At 35.2% G+C, this 24412-nt stretch overlaps 1 protein-coding gene and 1 pseudogene across 3 annotated transcripts; one reads left to right on the top strand and one right to left on the bottom strand.

The window, feature by feature from the left end:
• Nucleotides 1–7753: 7753 nt before the first annotated feature.
• On the top strand, nucleotides 7754–13662 carry LOC126669643 (probable ubiquitin-conjugating enzyme E2 26). Of its 3 annotated transcripts, none has more exons than XM_050363165.2 (8): nucleotides 7754–8058; nucleotides 9216–9350; nucleotides 9431–9860; nucleotides 9948–10423; nucleotides 10513–10576; nucleotides 11642–11781; nucleotides 11866–12177; nucleotides 13052–13662. In XM_050363165.2, exons 1-8 carry the CDS (start codon nucleotides 7873–7875, stop codon nucleotides 13340–13342), a joined length of 2034 nt encoding a protein of 677 aa, XP_050219122.1. In that variant the 5' UTR covers nucleotides 7754–7872; the 3' UTR covers nucleotides 13343–13662. The 3 variants fall into 3 exon arrangements, with proteins under 3 accessions (XP_050219122.1, XP_050219123.1, XP_050219121.1); XM_050363166.2 differs by having other exon boundaries at nucleotides 9431–10070; nucleotides 10164–10423; XM_050363164.2 differs by having other exon boundaries at nucleotides 9431–10423.
• Nucleotides 13663–15878: 2216 nt separating this feature from the next.
• Nucleotides 15879–24412, bottom strand: part of LOC126668227 (senescence-specific cysteine protease SAG39-like) — a 37215-nt pseudogene continuing 28681 nt past the window's right edge.

Raw genomic sequence — 24412 nt, 5'->3', positions numbered from 1 at the left:
AAATGGCACCACAAGCCACAACATAGTAATTTTGTGCTTAACAACTTAAGCGCTTACGTAAGTAAAACTCAACAGGTTGTTCCTCGAACAATGACTCAATACTACAACTCATACACTAAACAATCTCAAATGGTCACAAAAAGTAATAACACTAACTTTCACTTGACATAAACGATAGCACCATATCTAGATGACATTAACGAGGGAAAACAAACTCTCCCACTAAAGTTTTGACTAAAAAACTTAAAATAATCTAGAACGAAACCTCGAATCTCTCGCAGTGATAAATCCAAACAAAATTTCCACACGGAAAGGTCAACACAAGACGAAACACGCCGAAAACATATGGGGTATTACATTCTCCCCAACCTATGAAAAACTCGACCTCAAATTTTTAAATCTAAAATTGACTCGCAGTTTAAACGGTCACAACACATTTATGCGCAAAATTCTGATTCTAACAACTTAGTGCCCCAACGATCACTCGATCATCATAATGTGAATAATCAACAATTATCCAATTGAGAGCCACAAATACTCTTTAACAAGTTGGCTTTCAAAACTAACTTAAATCTATATGATTGCTAACTCCACATTATCAAAGTGCAAGAACAAGCCCTAAGCTCAACTATAGTTCTTACAATTCCAAACTCTATCGTTTCATACAGGGTCTTGAAAACACAAGCTGATAAAATCTTGCGTTCTACAACACCTACTCACTTATCCACTTATAATGAGCTCGACACCCAAAGCAATCGATAACAATACTCCACAATAACTAAATAATATTTTGGCCAAAAACAACCATTATTTGAATCATTTGATCCAACGATTAAAACCAATTTCGATAATACCATTAACTTCATGAATCATAAACACAAAACTCTTACCGTCATTCAAAAGAATACGTAAACTTAACTCATGATAACATAATCTCCAGATTAGCAACAAAATCTCAATCCTAGTTATTTCTCCAATAATTCAAAAATAAAATAGGTCGTAATAATCTAAGTATCCAATCATCAACTTACATCCTAACTATGTCTCACAAACTTAACTTTATTCCATACAGTTAGATTTTAATATTCGAACAAAACAATATCAAAACTCTCAACAATTAAACCCTCATTTTACAGTGTCGACCAACCAACTTTATTGTCGAAACTCACCAAACACATCATTAGATTTTTTTCAAATCAACTAGTTCATATACCCAAATCAAATCTAAATTCTCAAAAATTTTCATCGATTGACTATAACCTCGTATACAACAAAAAATCACTACGACCAATTTATCCGACCGGATTGTTAGTTATGCTCTAATCCAACCTATGAAAGTATAAAATTTTCAAATACGCAAAACATTTTATATTTGAAATTTTCCACCTCTCTTTTAAAAAACTTCACATTTTAAACCTTCTTTTTATATATCAAAATCGAAGTACATTTACCGTTGGAAAACCATAAGTTTTGTAAACCCCTGAAAATTTTCAAAATATTTGGATTTTTAAATTCGCAGATTCCCCTTAATTTTAAATAAGTTTGCAATTTGTGAAATCTTTCAACTGATAAACTTATGTGATCGGTAAATCAAACTTGCTAAATGATTTATCATTTTCTCGTAAATAATCAAACTGTGGAAAAATCCTCCATATTCAGAATTCACATTAAAGTTTCAAAATATCCAGAATTTAAGTCGCTCTTAAGTCTTACTCTCAAACAAAAACACGATATGAAGAATCGTTCAACCGAAAAAAGTAATTTTTCTTTTTAAATCAAATTTGACAAAATTCCTTTCTTCCTATCAGGACGTAAAATTTACCAATGTAAATCTCTTTATTTACAAAAATACCTTTCTATCAATAAACCAAAATGTTTGAACAAAAATCAAATTAATAAAACAAATTTTATTTTAAAATCATAGTGTAATTACATAAGTTGAGCATAACCAAATCATTTAATCCATAAAAATTAAATTCAATATCGGAAACTTCTATGAATGTTTTCTAATCTACTTATAACTATGTACCGCACTTAGCACAACTAAAATCTCGAACGCAACCTCAAAATATTCCTCCAACTCCATACTTACAATCTACCAAATCATATGATACCACCATAACAATTTGAAAACGATATTTGCACTAAAACTCATAAGTATAAAGTAATATCAAATAAAACTCCAAATAAATTGAAACTTAAAAGAAGACAACACATCACATATTAAAACAAAACAAAAATTTACGAATTCTATAAACCATAAACCACGTAAGCATGTCATTGAACACAATTAACTCAAACATACTTAAAAGACAAAATTCAGACATGCTACAACAAGCTCGGATTTTCGTACCAAATCAACTTGTAATAAATCATCTTTCAAGAGTACGCTTCAAAATTCAATTTGAAATTTAAAGTCAACTACAAAACATCCAAATTTGTTGAGCCCCATGGTTAAAAAAAATCCAGAAAATATCTTCTTATAATTTCATTGCTTAAAAGAATTCCCAATGTATCTCAATCTATAGAGCCATCGAGTTAGCCGAGTCATTACAACTACCAAGCTTAACTCCAAAATTTGGGGGACCCAAGTCGAACCCAAAACAACCGTTTATAAAACGATTTAAAAATATTTGTAAATCTGAAAAAATATTTAAATAAAATTTCAATCCTTTCAAAGTTATGAGCTCAACGAAACCCAAACAATAAACAGCAGTTTAAAAAAAATACTCAAATGAGAAATCTTTAATCTCAAACAGCCATTTTATAAATCTCAAAAATTCAAAACAAGAAAATTCTTTTTACTGGCAACTTAATCAAAATCAAACTTCTCTTCTGATTCTGTGTCAAAACACAGATCGAATAAAACAATTTTCTCAATGAAACTCTTAAAACAACATATGGTCAAACAATGTATGACCATAAGACACGTTTAAAGTTTAACCCAAAATTTCTTTACTAGAAAAAAACAAGTCTGAAGCCCATCATACAATCATATCTAAAATCAACAATCGAGGCCAAAGCCAAGATGTACTTTAATAATAAGACAAAATCAATCCAACGCATCAAGTAAAATAACCGTAACCATACCATATACTCAAAGTCATTTCAAGCATAAACGCCAAAATTTATCAAACAAAATCATACCCAAGTATGAATTTAGGAAAATTACCAACATAAGATTTCCCAAGAAATTAGAAGCAATTAAAATCACTCAAGTGAGATTGCATCAACAGTATAAGGTATTAGCATTAAATCAAGACATCAAATTGACTGACTCAACACATTTCTATTGGTGTAGGCAGAAAGTTTTAAAACAAAAGATGACTTTTCAAAAGACATGACACGAATCCTAATTCCGCAGTAGTTCCTAGGACAAGTTGACCACTTAACATGTCAAACAATTAAACACTTAACAATTTAAAAGGCCTTGGTTTGAAATCAAAGCTCTGATACCAAGTTTGTCACGACCCATTTTCATGAATCGTGACCGGCGCTAGGGTATGGGTATGGTTGTACCAAAACCCGTAGCTAGCCTTGCGGATAACCAATTTATAACATTTAAAATAATGTACCTGCAGAAAACCACATGCTCGGGGCAACCGAGACTCCAACCTAGTCTAGCAGTACATTTAAGCAACATATATTCAAAGCATACTTAATTTCAAATTAAACTCCAACAACATGGCAAATCAATATATAATACCAAAGTTACTGTAATCATGCCAAAGCTGATAAAATCATAGTTGAACTATATCAACAATCAATAGTCTAAAACAATAAGTATAAGACCAAAACATAAATAATCCAATACTACTATTGCGGTCTAAGAGTTTAAAACAGTTCGACTCTTTTATTTTGAAAATAAATAAAGAACCTCCGAGAATGAAGAAACGGAGATCGACAAAAGCTCAAATCACAAACCTGGAAAATTTGGGAAAACAACGGGGTCAGATTTACTGAGTAGAGTTTATATAACCATTTACATTTATTAAGTTAAAAACCTTTAAAACGTTTAATAAAACATTTTCATTATGGATTATCAATGAAACCCTAAACCACAATTCTAAATCCATTGTCGTGTCGGTGAGACGTATCTCAATAACCGATCCCCGACTAACACTTAATAAATAGTGAGCCCAGGAGACGTATCTTCCACCGGTGCCCTTACTAAGGTGAGACGTATCTCAAACCTACCTCAATATCATAATCATTACCGGTGCGCACGCAGTCCCGATGATGCCCATCGAGTAGCACGTTCCAAATCAAATCCACAATATCGAAAAACAGTTCAAAAGCTGTTTATACATATACATATACAAAATATAATATTTGCTTAATAAAGAGGTAAATAGAGATATAAACTCACTGCTTGCTATTCCACGTGAACCTGGCAAGCAACCTAACTCTGGTTCGCCTTTAAAGTACGAAAAGTCGACGGGTCTAGACAAGGTATAAAATCATTATTAAAAACAGACCCTAACTCTAGAGAGTACTAGACACCATATAGGACTAGCACAAGCAACAGATCATGGCAAAGCAATCCAGAGTAACACAATAACCAAATAAATTATAATGCCAAAAATAATACAAGTCTATTGAGTTCGCTATAAAATCCGTTTTGAAAAATATTACTTAATTATTATTTAAATAATAAAATAATTTAAATTATAAATAATGGGTTAGCCGAGTTACCGATAACTACTAAACTAACCTCAAATGTCTGGCGACCGAAGTCTAACCCGACCCACACATAATCCAAAATTATAAACCACACTTTATAATTTAAAAAAAATAACCATTTGATAAAATAATAAATTAATGTTTAAAACGGAACTCACTAACTTGACGCAAGTAACCAATAGTTACTAATAATTTATTTAATTAAAATAAGTTAAGAAAAAAAAAATTCAAAGCTAAAACGTAAATTAGACAAATTGGCACGTCAAGCTAAAGTTTAAATTAGACAATAATTACATAAGTAATTATATGAATTTAGGCTATAAAATAATTATCGATTTTTTTAGAGTATAACTATTTATATCAAGCCAATTATAAATAAAATAATATTATTTTTTTTAAATTTAAAATAGTGTTAACAATTAACAATTTAGCAATTAAAACGATATTCAAAAGTTTTTTTTTTTTTTATAATCAGTAATTAATCAAAATAATAGTTTCATTTTTTTAAATAACTTAAAATTATAATAATTGGAATTTAAAAACCAATTATGAATATCCTAATAATTGAAATAAATAAGCCAATTATGGATATCATAATAAGCATAACCAAAACAATGATATTATCATATTATGTAATCAAGTGGCCAAAGTTTTATGCCAAAATTGCCGCCAAGTCAAAGCATTAAGCATTCCCAACATTTAAGCCTCAAGCCATAAACAAGTCCTAATTATGCCTAAACACCCATGAAAATGAAGTAACTCCATGCACAGAGGCAACTCAACCACGTTGGTTCAACAATGAACGAAATCAACGTAAAAAGCAACTGTTAGGAGAAACCAACCCACAATAATGACTTACTCCCCTGATATCATATAACATGCAAGTTTAAGAAGTTTAACACTCAACACCATGTAATCATATCAACAAAATAAAATAATGGCAGCATCATGAACAAGAATAACGCGCAATGAAGGATTGAACTAATGCAGAAATTTCACGATTTAAAAACAAGATCATTAACAGCAAACACATGAGATTATAATCAAAGCAAAACCCATCATTTACTGATCTCAAATACAACACATAAACACCTCAGTACTCAAGAACAAGGGCAGCAACTATAAGGAGAGATTGGAAACAACAAACAATAACAAGTAGCCTTAGAACATTTAAAAGCGGTGAAACGACGGCGCTTAGTATGGAGAGAATAACGTACCAAAATATGATTTCCAAGCGTAGAATCAAAGAGGGCTGACCTAGCTACGACGGAAAACAAACGGAGCTTGATTTGGTGCAAAAACGAATGAGATATTGATGAAAAACGGGACGTTACGTTAATGAACTAAAACTGAAATTTAGATAAGAATTCTTACCGATTTTACAAGCAATTTGATGGATTTCTTTGACGAACAAAGTCAGAGAACAAAGGCGTTTGTGACGGCTAGGGTTGAGTAAAATAATTGAGAATGATTAGGGTTAAAAACGTTTTATTCAGAGGTAAAGAAAACATGTGTGTATATATAGTATAGATATAGGAAGTAATAGGCGTGCTATTGCAGCCATTTGAATAATAACAGGTCTCTTAAGAGACCTGTTAATAAAATGGGTATGGCCATGCACAATGCATGGGCTATATAAGAATAAGAATGGCCCATACATGGCCAAATAATATGAATGGCAAAAAAAAAAAATCAAATAATTACCGAAAGTTCAACGGAAAAAAAATCAACAAAAATATGGGATATTATATATACTATCAAGTCACATACTTGATGACCTTAGAAAGAATTAACCATTCAAGTATTTTAATCATTAATATAAAATGATAAAAACTGCCAATCAATAAATAACAAAATGATAAAGTCAAAACATGGTCAAACATGATTGACCTAGTGCATATCACTAACACTGTTCCCATTTAATTAATGAGAATGAAATCGTTTCCATTTAATTAATGGGGATGAAATCGTCTCCATCTCCATCCCTATGGAGATCCCTGTTTCCCGTACAATTTAATATAAATTCATAAATAATTTTCTTATTTTCATAATATTTAAAATTTTTCCGATTATAGAAAATTCTGTTACCTTTATGATATTATATGTTTATAATGAACATATACTAATAAAAAATTAAATTAAAATATTTAAAATTATAAATAACATACAAAAAATTATATATATATATATATATATATATATATATATATATATATATATATATATATATATATATCGAGTCTCCATGGGATGTGGATTTTCATAAAGTGGAAATTATACTCTCTGTTCCTTTCCCATTCCGTGGATGGAGAATAATTTTTCTACATTCCCGTATTCATAGGAGTTATTGATGAGGATTTGCTGCCCCCATTAAGGGTGGGTCTCCATGGAAAACGGAAAATCCCGCCCCGTTGTTTTCCCTAAATGAGAAGGTGAAAACTAGGGGTGTAACCGAGTCGAGCTGAGTCGAGTACTGAGAAAATTGAGATTGACTCGTTTAATTTCGAGTCGAGTTTCAAATTAATTTATCGAGTATTTATCGAGTTTATCGAAAGCTCGCGAGCTTAACGAGTTTAATCGAGTCTTATTATTATTTAATAAATTTTTAAATTTCAATAAAAATTTAAAATTTAATAAAAATTTAAATACTATATTTCTTTTTATATATAAATAAATTTATATTACCTATTTTATGCATATTTCTTAACGAAAGATATATGAATTAGATATTTAAGGTTCAAAATTAAAATAACATCATGTCAAATTAGCATAGAAATATATAAACGAGCTTACTCGCGAGCTTTCGAGTCGAGTATCACTGAGATTGAGATTGACTCGTTTATTAAACGAGCCTTGAAAATTCGAGTTCGAGTAAGCTTTATCGAGTCGGGTTTCGAGTAGCTCGCGAGCGAGATTGACTCAGTTACACCCCTAGTGAAAACAATCCTTTGTTTAAAACAAAATATTAGTATAATGTTTTTAATGATAAAAATAATAAAAGAATACAAAAAGAAAACACAGATAATAAAATAAAAAAAAAAGAATGACGGGTTACGTAGCTGATAGTGCAACCTAAGTTAAGTGACCTCTGTCTCAAAAACAAAACTATAAAAACTGGAGTAAAAGCCGCTGCTACCACTTCACGAGCCGAGCCCGATCCTTCAATTCAATTCAATTCAGGCTTTCCCCATGCAGCCGCCGCCTCCTCCGCCGCTGTTACAATCAACCCAACACCACCACCACCTTCACAATCCCAAGTCAGCCAGGAAGAGAGCGGTGATGGCGGATATGGAAGGTGACGTGATCGAAATCTCTCCTCCTCCGCCCTCTGTCCGACACTATCCGCATAACAACAGTCAAGACAAACTTAAAGAGGTGTTTTTTCTTTTTCGATCACAACAATTTAAAATTTAAGTGCTTTAGGATGTTGGTTTTTGCTAATTCTTGAATTAGTTTAAAGGAATCAAATTTTCATATAAAAGTTTTCCCTTTTCAATGTTAATTTTTAAAATTATGTCAAACAAACCACCACGTAAAGTTTATTACTTTTCTTGGTTTCAATCGGTAGAAGCATGGATTGTATGATCAGGTACTGTTTTTGATTGCTTTCTTTGAAAAATGTGGATCATTCTGAAGTAAGATGCATTCATGAATTGCTTATAGTATCGGGTTTTTGACGGATGAACTTATTGCAAGAATCATTTGTTTTCGATGGATTAATGATGTTGGAATAAGAAAATATGATTAATGATGTTAAGAATCATTTATTCCCCACTAGATCATGTTAAAGAGTGATAAAGGAAGACAATTTAGGAGTTAATCTCGATTTAGTTATATTGGGCTATGAATCCATGTCATACTAACTATTTAAGAAAGCATGTTTATTTGACTTCTTACTTTAAAAGTTCAATTTTCATGATGGTTTTTAGCTAGACAAGCTTAATCACTATGTTTGTTTGATTAAACTATGGATGGATGGTATGAATACGGTGGAAAAGAATGTGACCAAGAGGAAGAGCAAAAGAGGGGAAATAGAAATATAAGAGTAAATCGTTTGAGGCAGAGAATGGAAAAAAGAACTGTTTGCTAGGTGGTGAGGGGGAGAGGAATAAAGCAATCAGAAGAAGAATAATCTAAGGCAGTTAAACTAACCAGAGAAATGTTGGAGAGGAATTTGGGTAGTGTTACAAAGATGATAGCAAGCACGAGTCAATACCTAATTAGTTAGAGTAGTTCCTGGAGATGGTCCCTTTGGCTGAAAGGAAGTTACTGCAAGTGCGTTTGCTAGACGTTATAGGACACACACTTGAAGGTTTTGATAGATTTAATGGTTCACAACACATTAGTACTTATGTTTTGGTGTTTTTCTCCTGGTGTCATATTTATGCTATAGTGATTAAATGAATTGTAAATCGAATTGGAAACCGAGCTGTCTAGGATTTTCATATTACCTAACAACTCTGCAATTATCAGCAGCAGTTATCCTTTTTGTCCACTAAATAGTATTGATTTGAAGAATGAATTTCCTGTAGGCGATACTTCAAGAAGTAATTGATGTTGACAATGATGAAGATTTTTCTGATGTCATGGTCCTCGGTGAGAAAGTTGACACAAAGATCAAAGGGAAAGCTTTAGAAAAACATTCTGATGGATATCTTCCAGCTTTGGTACTACAAACGCAATTTCTCTTCTTTCAATGTTTCATTGCCTTACTTCTGTCTTTGTTTTATTTGTTCTTCTTTTCTAGGATGCTGCAGCCGGTTATCCTCCTAAAAGCTATGCTTTTGATAACCTAATCAGTGTAGATGATTATACTTCAGATATGTTTTACGGGAGTGAGTTTATGGATATCTATGATGATGACTCGATGGAGTTTGATTCGTACGCGTATTTACAAACCCATTTTGATAATGTGGATGTTCCTGCTGGAGTAGAGGCACCTTTTCCATGCTTGCTGGATTCTATTCCCAAGACAAAAAATACTGTGAATGGAAATGACGCTTCGGGTACACAAAATCAAAAGGATCAGAATAATTTGGTTACATGGAAATCAAAATCTTCTGGTGCTTGCAAGAAGCTGTCTTCCGAGAGTAGTTCAGTTTTTGAATTCACTCCTGGGAGCCATGCTTCTGGAGCCGACTTATCTTGCCATCAGTCATTTCCACAAATTTCCGGAAGTAAGAATAAATCAACTGTCTTACAACATAGTAAAAGCATTATGAATCCACCAAATCTTAAGGGAAAAAAGGTACCATTTTCTTCAGGTAGTGCAACTAAGAATAGTTCTGTAGATCAATTGCATAAGAAAACAAGTTCATTTGGCTTTAAGCCAAATCAATGGGCACCTCCTCCTCACGCATTCCATTTCAGCAAGCAAGGTGGTTCAGGTAATCCATTATGGTCAAATTATTCTACAGATGAGAATGGATTGAAATACTTCGGGCTGCAGCCGTCACATATGTTAGTTCCCCCTATGCCAGGCCATCCTATTTCAGCCCCACCTATGCCGCCTGTGTCCTCATTTAAATTAAAGAATGCATCGTTTAACTATGCAATTCAAGCAGATTATTATAATCCATATTATGGTCCACGAGATCTTCCTGAAGATGGCGCAGCAAGAGCTCCGAAGCATGTAAATAAAGAGGACATTCTAAGAAAGTACCAAAACTTTAAGAGATTTGATACTGTTGAAGATCATTCAGATAATTACTACAGTTCCAAGGGTTCTTCAGCTGGGCAGGTTGTTAACTTTAGAAGATGCATTTTATTCTTTCTTTTTTCAATGGCTTTTCATTTTTGGGTAACTTTTTTTTTTAATTTTACTTCCAGCCAACGAAGACATGGGCGAAGAAAATTCAGGATGAATGGAGAATCCTGCAGAATGATTTGCCAGGTAAGTTATGCGTTTTCTATTCTGAGTCCTCATGGCAATGATAAGCACCTGCACAGATATCCTATCCTTTTTCCGAGGCATTGTTTCTATGAACTACATTAATTTCTAGAGACTTGATTTTTTGCTAGAGAAAGAAACCAATTTTTTCCTTAAAATTTTAAGCTGTATAGAAAGGCTTTATACGTGAAATCTAATAGCTTATTTACCTCGTAGGATTTCTATGGTTTTGTTTGCCATTTCCATATCACAATAGCAGGTGAATAGGTGCTATGTATAGTATTCTATTTATTATGCTAAGAAAATAGAAAATAGCTGTTTATACTTGCAGGATAATGAATTAAAAAAAGAAAAGAAGAAGCTGCAATACCTATTTTCATGCTCACGTGCATTTACTTGTCAATTCGTTCAACTTCTATTGCTATCATTGTTCTCACACAAATTACTATAAATTCTATTTCTGTCATTGCTTTGAACTTCATCGTTTCTCTAGCTCTATTTTTTTTATTTCACAGAAATGTCAAATACTTTTGTTTGTTATCTTAAATTTTATTTTTTCGAATCGTACTGTCATGATTGGAGAGAACATCCCCAAAATATAACTATTTATGAAACAATTTGCCGATAATATTTTAAAAAGGAGCTGTATCTACTCATTTTGCCCTTGAAGTTGCATTCTTTCACTCCCTGGGGCCAATGGCGGTACTTAAAATTAGTTGAAAAAATGACTACAGAACCTCCTTTAAATTCTCATATAATGATCTTGACGGATACTAATAGAAGAGTGTTTTTTCTTAGTTCATTTTACACATGTCACTATTTTGTATTTGGCAAACGTGGACCATAATTATATGACAATTGTCTGATTTTATGGATGCAAATATGTAATTTTAGTGTTTCTTCTGTGCTCTTCCTTGTCATCTTTACTTGTTTTGACCACACTTATTGATCAAGATAGAAAGTTAAAGGTAGTTTGAGAAATAGTTTTTCATTAGGTATCTTTTTTCTTGCCAAGTTTTAGGCCAAATTATTGCCGGCATCTTTAATCCATTTTTATCATGTCGACAGATGCAATATTTGTCAGGGCTTACGAATCAAGGATGGATTTATTGAGGGCTGTAATAATCGGAGCGGAGGGCACTCCCTACCATGATGGCCTCTTCTTTTTTGATGTTTTTTTCCCTAGTTGTTATCCCAACGTACCACCGGTATATAATTTAAGTTGTCTATGATAATTTTGCATCCTGTCTTGTAAAGTTCTGCTCTCTCAATGTTGGAATTGTCCTTGTCAGAATGTCTACTATCATTCTGGTGGGCTTCGTCTCAATCCGAACTTGTACAATAATGGTAAGGTGTGTCTCAGCCTTCTTGGCACTTGGCAAGGTAACAAGAATGAGATGTGGCAACCTGGTGTGTCCACTGTGTTGCAAGTTCTCGTATCTATACAAGCACTGATATTGAACCAAAAGCCCTTCTTTAATGAGCCTGGATTTGCAAGTATGAGTGGATCAGTATCTGGTGAAAAGAGGTCACAGCAGTACAATGAGAGCACATTTATGTTATCACTTAAGACGATGGTTTACTCAATGAGGAGACCACCAAAGGTACGTTTTTAAGCATTCGTGCTCGCTTGTTATCACCCGTTTTTGGCATTTTGGGAACAGCATGTCTGGAACTTTTCCATTTAGCCAGCTTAAATTGCCGCTTTAATTGTTTTTATAATAATCTAAGTGGGATAAATAATTTGGTTGGTGAGAACAGTATGAATGCTGGGGAAAATCACTATGAATAGCTGAATGGAGCTGTACCGCTATTTTTTCTTGCTTTTGATGCACTAAAATTCCAATTGCTATTGGTTTGTAAATGATTTCCCTAAATTAGCATTCAAATGGCATGGACTCTTTATTCTTTAGATAGAAAATGGAAGGCTTAACCTATCCTAAGGTCTCTTTACTTTCTATTCTTTCTTTACTTCGTCTCAATGCGGTGTTGTTTCTTTATTTGATCCTTATACTCTCAAAAACAGTTTTATAAACTCCTTTTTATTTACTTAGTTGCTGTACTTTCAAAAAGATTTTCACTTAGTCCCTCACTCTTTCGCATTTTTATTAACAGAAGGACTTTATAAAATTATTTTCGCAAGTACACGGACCAAGTAAAGAAACAAAACCACTTAGGGAGGAAGTAGGGAAAAAATAGAAAGTACATGGACCTTATGATAGGTTTTGCCAAAATGAAATGTTAAAATGACCCATCCACATTTAATGAGCCGATTTCACTCTTTCTTGTTTTGAGTAATGAAATTCAAGTCCTTATGCACTTTGTTCAGTAAATCTATCTTCTTATTGTTTTCTGTATATAGATAGTCAAATTTTAAAGACTTCGGTGAATTTGAACAAATATTTTTAATTTTTTTATTTAAGAAAATCATTGAAAACGCTCTTACTGAGTTCCGTTTCAAATTGTGGTTGAACTTAGTATTTCGAGGACTTTGTTTTGGGCCATTTCCACAAGTACGCGCATGACATTCTGGTGGCATGTAAAGCTTACATGGAGGGAGCCCAGGTAGGATGTCTTGTCAAAGGTGGGGTTCAGGATGTTGACGAGGGCGACAAGAGCTGCTCAAAGAATTTTAAGGAATCGTTACCTGCGAGTGTTGATTTACTTTTGAAAGAGTTGTCACTAAATGGAGTAACGGACATTGAAAAATTCCAAATTTTGGCGAAAAAGGATAATAACCAAGCGCCAACTGTCCCAAGGCAGCAATAACCGAGTTCTGGGTAAGTAGTTTTGAATTCGACACCAAGCGTTTTAACGTCTCGCTTGAGAAAGTTCAAAATTTCATAATGGGGGATTCATTTTTTGCTTTTGTATTTAAAAAATAGTTCTCTAACTGTACATAGGTGTAGATATGGTTGCAGATCATAGAATTGAGACTATTAAACCTTAGCATATTATCTAATTGCATCTTTTGATTATGGTGCAAGATCTCATGTCTCTGAGTGTTCGTATCTAATTTATCGCTCATTGTTCAAATGATTGGCCGTACTAGCAGTAAAGAATGAGTTTTCAAGGTTGATCTTGCACGATTTCGTGTGTATCTCACAGGTAGTCGTGAATTGGCTTGGTTACAACTTACAAGTGTAGTTTTTGCTGTATTCACCGTATCTTTTGGTGTAACTCGTTTTTTTTTTTTTTATCTTCGGGTTACATCGATTATTAATTTATTCGGGACTTTAAATTATCACAGGCATATGCCTTGAGTTATTCATTTAGAAGGGTAACCTTTGGGGGAGTTAATTTGGAAAATCATACAGATCTTGACAGAAACCATGAACTAAAACTAACAGAATGCTGTTTCAATTTTTGGGCCAAACTTGAAACGTATTGGTAAAAACATACCAAAAAAATCATATGAAGCAACATTATATGATAAAAGTATGAATTATTTATACCAAAAAGTATACTATCTTATTTTTTTTTTTTTTTTTTACCAAAGATAGAATTCATTGATGAAGAGTAAATTACATTGGAAAGTCATATAACAAAGTTAATATATGATCTTTCAATTTTGATCTAAAATACTAACAAACAACCCAAGATACAAGCAAAAAATAAATCGAAATTAAGCAAATCTAAACATCGATTCCGCATAAAAGGACCGAACATGAACTTAAGAGTGAAGTTCCGTTGGAGCGGGTCTTCGATTTGTCCTTCCGATTTGACCGGCAAACCGCTTGATCCGTTGAAGCTAAGTATTTCCGATCCTCATCTTCAATGAAGTTCTAAAAAGTTAGAACAATACCCATCCAAAAAATTTAGATCTACAAAAAATTGACTATGAAGCTTGAACAATCACTTGAGATTCTTGATAGATCTAAAAACACACACCATAAAAACATAAAAACATAAACTTTCAAGTAAAAAAACACTAAAATCCATACTAAAAAAGCTATTAAACGGATAAATTTATTAAAATAAGGCTTAAGTTTATAAAAGATTAAACTTTTATGGGCGGAGAGGAGGCGATTTCCGATTGAGATCGGAAAATCACCTCCTCCCACCCTTTAAGAGATGAAATAGAGAGGAAGTTGTTTAGAGAGAAGGGAGAGGAAAAAAGTTTGAGAGAGAGAGTGTGTATACTATCTTATGCTAAACATATAAATAACGTGTACAAAAAATAATTAATTATACATGGATTGATGTTGAATTGTCTACCAATACATCGCCCCTATATTGGAATTTTGGCATTGTATATATATTATAACCTATTAAAAAATCTTTATTACATTCTATAAGTGTAAAAATATATATTAAAAATAATTACTTTAAAATTATTAATTAAAAATGTGACATTATAAACTAAACTAAAAATAAAATATATCTACAGTATATTATGGTATATTAAAATTATACATGTCGTATACGAACAATATAAAAATGATCCACTAAAAATCATTTTTAAAATATGATACTATGTATTAAATTTAATAAACTAAATTAAATTATATTCAAAATATACATATTTTATATTCAAAATATAAAAAAATATACAAAAAATAGTTTATTTTAAAATCGCATTTGTAACATTGTTGCATATTAAAATATAAAAAATAAATTATCGACACATGAATGGGTATCAAAGGTATAGATAAAGTGCACCAACATAATTTGATTTTGAATACTCTATTATGTGGTACCATATAGTAAACTATAAATAAGTGAGATTAGATGTATAAATATTGATATATTAATGTAACAAAAACAATGATTTAAAAGACATGTTCACCCAGGTTTCAGAATAAACGTTTTTTAGTTGGCTTCCACGTGAGAATTGAACTAATAAATAATGACGATTCTTTCTCTAGACCTGCATTTGGTTTGTCATTAACCACACTTAAAGAAGATTAAAAATTAAACTTCATTTTATTACATGATCCATAATTTAATGACTTTAAATTTAAAGAAACTATAAAGAAGTTTGGAGAAATATAAGGTTTTTGGATTCCAACTTGAAAGTTCGCGAGTTTAATACCTCATACTCGTTACCTTCTTTATCAAATAGTATAATTTGTTTTTTCAATTAGAATGAAACGAAATGTACTAATAATAAGTCAACGCTAATTATAAGTGCTTCAAATAATTTGATCAAGAGTATCAACAAAGTACATCTTTGTATTCAAAGGCTAACTCCATCACATTTTCAATTAGCACAGTAATAATTTTTATTTCTAAAATTAATTCTCGATCGGCATATATTATTTAACTCAAACTAAAAATATTTCTGAAAACCAAAAAAAAAACACTACCTACTAAGAAAGTGATAGTAATCGTTTATGCTACTGGATAAAGAGCAATCTGTCGCTATACCACAAAGGCCGTTCTCCGATTTTACTTCTTTTTCCATCCTTACGAATCCTTTCCCTCCCCATTTAGTTCCCCACGAATTCTTGACAAGCCAATACTTTATTTCAGTTTTAGTTCTTCCATATCCTACTGCTAATACTCCATGATTTACATTACTTCCACAACTTCCGCTGTAAATTCCACTTTTATAGAATTGAAAAGATTTTGCACCAGCATCAATTGCGACCGAGACAGGCTGATTAGCCACTGCCTTCATTAGTTTTCCTCGTTGTTGGTCGGAACTTTTTGGTACCCGGTGATTTTAACTATCCTAGAAGTTACCTTTTTAGGGTCACACTTCTCGTCGGTTCCTTTATAAGGGTATTTCAGTTCGATAGTGATACCACGATTATTTATAATAAACTTGTAAGCATCCTCCATCAAACCGCCTTCGCAACCTTTGTCTTCGCTTTTAATGTCGCAATTCTACAAGCTCTTTTACGGATAGGGATTCTAAGTGTCTTGTTTCTATCTTATGAAGTCTTTCTGTTGCTCCAACGGCTGAGAAAGCCCAGCAACTTCCTGCTCGTACGAAATATAGTGTCACGACCCGAAATCTCGAGTCGAGACCGGCGCTAGGGAATGAGAGTGGTTGCTCCGAAACCCGTAGCAAGCCTAAAAAAACACTATAAATTTTTCGCTTTGAAAATAGACATGTATGAAATATTTATTAAATAACTTATGAGGCAAAACATCAGAGTTTAAATGCGCTATAAAACGTTTGAATACAATAAGACTATATTAATCTACTGCGGACAACTATAATTTAAAACCTTCTATACAGTCTTTTACCAAAATAGACTTCCAAGAAATAAATATTCGAAAGCCTCCTTCAAAATCGGACCAGCTTTCCCTGAAAATGTTGGGAGGAGTGGGTCAGTATAAAACTGAGTGAGTTCATGCTGTTACAAATAAATATTACATAAAGTGAAAAACGTTTTGTATTATAAAATAACTTTATGTATTTTCGAAAACCTTTGAAAACATTTTAAAAACCATTGAGGCCTGAGCTCACACATAGCATATTTTGACAAGTCATTCCATATCAATAAAAGTCAACCATTCGCCTTGACTTTTAAATCGAAAACACATTTCTCAATTCCATCCATCTATCATTGATGGCAAAACTAACAGGTGTGATATACACACATATTACTATGGGATCGATAACATAGCCAACCGATCAACCATATTCACCTGACATCGATAGCACAGCCAACCGATGTAACACACACAAATAAACTAATATCGATAGCACAGCCAACCGATGTAATATACAATCCTAATATCGATAGCACAACCAACCGATGTGATACACACACAATATTATGGGACCGATGGCACAGCCAACCGATCAACCATATTCACCTGAGACCGATAGCACAACCAACCGATCTAATACACACACACACAATATTATGGGACCGATAGCACAGTCAACCGATCAACCATATTCACCTGACACCGATAGCACAGCCAACCGATCTAACACACACACATACACACACACACAATATTATGGGACCGATAGCACAGCCAACCGATCAACCATATTCACCTGAGACCGATAGTACAGCCAACCGATCTAACACACACACACACAATATTATGGGACCGATAGCACAGCCAACCGATCAACCATATTCACCTGAGACCGATAGCACAGCCAACCAATCTTTCCTAATCGCCTTAGACCGATAGCACAGCCAACCGATTTTTCCTAATCGCCCGAGACCGATAGCACAGCCAACCGATCTTTCCTAATCGCCTGACATCGATAGCACAGCCAACCGATGTAACACACACATAAACTGACATCGATAGCGAAGCCAACCGATGTAACACACACACACACATAAACTGACATCGATAGCGAAGCCAACCGATGTAACACACTGTCACGACCCATTTTCATGAATCGCGACCGGCGCTAGGGTATGGGTAATGTAGTACCGAAACCCGTAGCTAGCCTTTCAATTAATTCATAAACGCATAAACCTGCAGAAAACCAATGCTCGGGGGCAACCGAGACTTCAGCCTAAACTAGCAGTTATAATAATCAACAGTTAATATAACATGCTTATTCAATTCTGAGTCTAAAATAGATTTATCATAACCAATATAACATGCCAAAGCAATATAACCAGTCGAACCAATCCGACAAAATATATAATAATAACAAAGACGTCTAGTTACTACTGCGGTCTAAGAATAAAATAGTTTCACTGTTTTACTAAAATAAAAGGGAACCTCCGAGGAAAAGTAAATGCGGAGATCACCAGACTCTCTCAGATCATAACCCTGGGAAAAATTGGGAAAACAACGGGGTCAGATATACTGAGATGAGTTCATACCACTATTTACATTTATTAAGTGGAAAACCTTTAAAACGTTTAAAACATTTAATAACGATATTACAGTTAATAGTTGGAACCCTAATCCACAATTCTAAATAATAATCATAATCCAATAGGTCTGGTCCCGAGAGCTGAGCTACACCGAGTTACCACTGACCCCACTTATACCAGAGTCCCGAGAGCTGAGCTACACCGAGTTACTCTACCTGGTCCCGAGAGCTATGCTCACACCGAGTTACCACATTACCATATATACCTTACCCAGATCAATACCGGTGCGCACGCAGTCCTAATGACGCCCATTAGGTAGCATGTTCCAACTAAGAACCATAATATAAAAACAGTTCGAAATATACGTACAGTATATATATTTAATATTAAAATAACAATTTACTTAATAAAGCGGTAAATAGTAAATATAAACTCACAGCTTGCTAATCCGCGTGAAATACCGGCAAGCAACTAACTCTGGTTCGCCTCTGAAGCACGAACAGTAGACGAGTCTAGACAAATAAAATAATTATTAAAATCAGACCCTAACTCTAAAGAGTACTAGACACCACATAAGACTAGCACAATTAACACGTAGTAAATAAACAATCCAAAGTAACACAAATATAACCAAAAAGTAATAAAGCCCAATTAATATAAGTCTATTGAGTTCCCGCTTAAAATCCAATTTATAAATATTATTTAATAACTTTAAATACTAAATAATTTCCAAATTGTGGGTTAGCCGAGTTATCACAAACTACCAAGCTAACCTCACTTGTCGGGCGACCCAAGTCTAACCCGATTCAAAACGTTTATCAAATATAAACCCAAGTTTATATTTATAAAACAATTTAACAAAATAATAATCCATTTTAAATGCGGAACTCAATAACTTCAATTTCAAGTAATCCAAGTTACACCCCAAAAATATAACCATTATAAGTTTATAAAAGTTTAGGGACTAAATTGCACTTTAGCCAATTAGGGACTAAACTGTACTTTAGTCAATTTGATATCCGAAATCAAATTAATTACTTCTGTTTATAATTAATACTAAATATAACGTTACCAATCAAAAACTTAAGTAAATAAGTTTTAAAAACATTTAGGGACTAAATTGTAATTTAGCCATTTTTTGACAAAACGACATTTGAAGGCAAATATAATTTCCCGAGTAAATATATTAACTTAGATTATAAAAATATCGTTTACAATAAATCAATTGTAAGTTATAATGAAATTTAAGTTATTATCAAATAAAATAAACCTAAAGGACTTAATAATATCAAGCCAAATAAGATGGTGACTTAACATGGCATTTATACCATCATCTTCAACTAAGAGAAAAAAGAACAGAGCCATGTTCCTGCCGCCATTTCCCATTTGAAATAATCAAAACCGAACTAAATCTCATTCACTATATAACTAACAACTTAAACACTGAACACGAATCCAACATTCCCAATCCAATCATACCACCTTCATTCTATAACTCAACAATTAAACACAACCAAATCACAAGAACTAACAAGAATCATTCGGCAAAACTCAAGATCATGGCATGACATAATTCAACCAAAATCTAATTAACCCATTAACAAGGATGCCAAACCATGAAGAAGAAACAAAACCTAAGCCTAATGCGTGAAGGAACACAACGGCAGCAACCAACAAATCAAGAACAGAATTTTAACAAAACCAAAGCGATAAACCGAACGGCAAAAGAACGAGATCAACGGCGTACCGTTAAGCGAAGCGAACGAATTGAATCGAAGGTAAACGAGTCTAGAACGCCTGAGATCAAACGGTTTCAGTTTCGATCTAGAAACGAACACACACGGATCAGAAAACCGAAGTATGTTCAAAGCTAAAATTCTGAAATGAAAATGGTTAAGAACACTTACCACGGGGCTGAGTTTGGAGCAGATTTTGGAGGTGAAAATCATGAAGGGAAAAGAGAAGGATGGTGGCTAGGGCTAGCTGAATATGTAGAGAAGGAAAATGAGGAATCAAATCAGCTAAAAAGGGAAAGAAATCAGAATGGTAACGGCAGAAATTAAGCCTCCTAACTGCCGTTACCAGTCTCGAACGAGACTCAGCAAAAATGCTGAGTTCTCGTTCGGGACAGCCTGGTCTCGTACGAGACCAGTGCAAAATTTGCACAGTCCCGTACGGGACAGGCACAGTCCCGTACGAGACCGTACGGGAAAACATCAGGTCTCTTACGAGACCTGGTTTAATTCCTTGGTTCAACCATTTGGTTGAACCAAGACCCAAGGAAGAAGTTTATATTTTTTTTTTTTAAAACCGAACCGAAAATGAATCGAACCACAATTAATTTACGAAACTTCAAATACCCCTCAAAACACATTCGGAACCACGTCGGAAATTAACCAAAATAAATTTAAAATTTTACGGGATATTACATTCTCCCCAACTAATTAAAAATTCGTCCTCGAATTTATCACGACAAGCAAATCACATCAGAACAACACGTAACACAGTAAAAATCGTAAAAGTCACAGAAATCAAGATATCGTACCTCACGGAAAAAGAAAAGGATAGCGATTCCGCATATCCAACTCGGTCTCCCAAGTACACTCCTCTACAGAATGATTGCGCCAGAGAACTTTAACCATCGGAATCTCCTTGTTCCGCAGTTTACGCACTTGCGTATCAACAATCTCAACTGGCTGCTCCTCATAGGACAGCTCCTGGTCAATCTCAACACTCTGAGGCACAATCACGTGCGAAGGATCAGAAATGCACTTTCTCAACATAGAAACGTGAAACACCGGATGTACTAACGACATGTCTGGCGGTAGAACCAGACGATAAGCCACAGCTCCAATCCTCTCCGAAATCTCATAAGGACCAATATACCTCGGTGCCAACTTTCCCTTGACACCAAAACGAACCACGCCTTTCATAGGCGAAACCCGAAGAAATACGAAATCACCAACCTGGAACTCAATGTCTTTCCTCTTCGGATCAGCATAACTCTTATGCCGACTAAAAGCAGTCTCTAACCTCCGCTTAATCAACGGTACCTTCTCAGAGGTAATCTGAATAATTTCCGCTCCCGAGAGTTTACGCTCCCCGACCTCCTCCCAACAGATAGGAGATCTACACTTGCGCCCGTACAAAGCCTCATACGGCGCCATCTCGATACTCGCATGATAACTGTTGTTATAGGAAAACTCAATCAACGGCAAATGAGTATCCCAGCTACCCTGAAAATCGAGAACACACATCCTGAGCATATCCTCCAACGTCTGAATAGTCCTCTCAGACTGACCGTCAGTCTGAGGATGAAAAGCTGTACTGAAATCCAACCGAGAACCCAAGGATTCCTGTAACGCTTTCCAAAACCTCGAAGTAAACACAGAACCTCTGTCTGAAACAATGGAAACCGGTACACCATGCAAACTGACAATCCTGTCGATGTACAACTGAGCCAACCTCGAAGCAGTATACGAAACCTTTATCGGAAGGAAATGAGCTGACTTAGTCATACGGTCAACTATAACCCAGATGGAATCGTATCCCTGTCGAGTACGTGGTAACCCAACCACAAAATCCATAGCAATCCGCTCCCACTTCCACTCTGGAATAGGTAGTGGCTGCAGATAGCCAAAAGGTCTCTGATGCTCCAGCTTCACCTGCTGGCACGTCAGACACTTAGAAACATACTCAGCGACATCCTTCTTCATCCCGCTCCACCAGTAGGTACCCTTAAGATCATGGTACATCTTAGTAGAACCCGGATGAACACTATAAGCAGACTTGTGCGCTTCTTCCAGAATCTGGTCCCTCAAACCATCTGAATCCGGAACACACAATCTCGAACCATGTCTCAGAACACCATCCACAAAAGTAAATTCAGGATTTCCATCCTGCTGAACCTCCTCAATAATCCGTTTCAACTGTGAATCCTCAGCTTGTAAAGCTTTGATCCGATCAATCAAAACGGGTTGCACTTGCAACTGTGCTAACAAACAACCAGTCTGAGAAATCTGAAATCCATAGCCTGAAGCTATCAAACTGTGCCACTCTCTAACCATGGGCCTACGCCCAATCCCAGAAATATGAGCCAAACTGCCTGAAGACTTGCGACTCAACGCATCGGCTACCACATTAGCCTTACCAGGATGGTACTGAATAGTACAGTCGTAGTCTTTCAGCAACTCTAACCACCTCCTCTGTCTCAAGTTCAATTCTCTCTGATCGAAGATATACTTCAGACTCTTATGATCAGTGAAAATCTCACAAGTAGCACCATACAGATAATGTCTCCAGATTTTCAGCGCAAAAACTACAGCTGCCAACTCTAAATCATGAGTAGGGTAATTCACCTCATGCTTCTTCAACTGTCTGGAAGCATAGGCAATCACCTGTCCATGTTGCATCAGAACGCAACCCAAACCAATCCGAGACGCATCACAATACACTGTGAAACCGTCAATACCAGAAGGCAATGCCAAAACCGGAGCTGTAGTCAAAATCTCCTTGAGCTTCTCAAAGCTCGCCTCGTACTTGTCAGTCCACTCAAACTTGACACCCTTCTGTGTCAGTTTAGTCAAAGGTGCAGATATTCTGGAGAAATCTTGCACGAACCGACGATAGTAGCCAGCTAAACCCAGAAAACTTCTGATCTCGGTAACTGACCTTGGCCTCTGCCAATCCATGACCGCCTCAATCTTCTTCGGATCAACCTTGATCCCATCTTTCGACACCACGTGTCCTAGAAAGGTAACCTGATCCAACCAGAACTCACATTTTGAGAACTTAGCATACAACTGATGCTCACGCAACGTCTGTAGTATAGTCCTCAAATGATAAGCATGCTCCTCCTCACTCCGAGAATAGATCAAAATGTCATCAATGAAGACGATAACAAATTGATCCAAAAACGGCTTGAACACTCGGTTCATCATATCCATAAACGCTGCTGGTGCGTTCGTCAGACCAAAGGACATAACCAGAAACTCAAAATGTCCATAACGAGTCTGAAAAGCAGTCTTAGGCACATCTGCATCACGGATCCGTAGCTGATGATACCCAGACCTCAAATCAATCTTGGAAAAACACTTCGCACCCTGCAACTGGTCAAACAGATCATCGATGCGAGGAAGAGGATATCTGTTCTTGACAGTAGCCTTATTCAACTGTCTGTAGTCGATACAGAGCCGAAAGGAACCGTCTTTCTTCTTTACAAACAGAATTGGAGCACCCCACGGAGAAGTACTCGGTCTGATGAACCCGCTATCCAACAACTCTTGTAACTGGTCCTTCAACTCCTTCAGCTCTGCAGGAGCCATCCGATACGGCGGTATCGAAATCGGAGCTGTACCAGAAACCACATCAATGCAAAACTCAATATCACGATCAGGTGGTAATCCAGGCAATTCCTCTGGAAACACATCAGTGAACTCATTCACTATCGGAACACTATGCACATCACCACTACTAGTCTCCAAATCACGAACCACAGCAAGAAAACCCTGGCAACCCTTGCCTAACATCCGCTTCGCCTTGATGGCGGAAATCAGATTCTTAGGTGTCTCTGCCTTTTCTCCCTGAAAGGAAAAAGGTAGACCACCTGGAATCCTGAACTCGACTGACTTCCCTCGACAGTCAATAGAAGCATAATGGCGTGACAACCAGTCCATCCCCAAGATAACATCAAAAGAAAGAACGTCAAGTACAATCAAATCAGCACATAATTCTCTACCCTGAATAACCACAGGACAAGAAGGATAAACGACGTCCACTACTACACCTTCAGACATAGGTGTAGACACAGCTAGAGGTTCACTCAAAACAGATGGTGCTCTACCCAATTTCCCAGCAAAACAAGTAGAAACAAACGAATGGGTCGCACCCGCATCAAATAATACCAAAGCATCAGTAAAAGAAATCGGGATGGTACCTTGCACCACAGCGTTTGATGCACGCGCATCCTGAGGAGTAAGTGCGAATACTCTGGCCTGACCCTGCGGCTGCTGCTGCGAACTCTGTCCAGTACCATAACCGTTGGAACCTCTACCGCCGTTACCACGGCCACCAAAACCTCTGCCAC

The sequence above is a fragment of the Mercurialis annua genome, linkage group LG2 (genome assembly GCF_937616625.2).
Source record: "Mercurialis annua linkage group LG2, ddMerAnnu1.2, whole genome shotgun sequence".
NCBI lineage: Eukaryota > Viridiplantae > Streptophyta > Magnoliopsida > Malpighiales > Euphorbiaceae > Mercurialis > Mercurialis annua.
The sequence above is the reverse complement of the archived record's forward strand: the minus strand, read 5'-3'. Positions and strand labels throughout refer to the sequence as shown.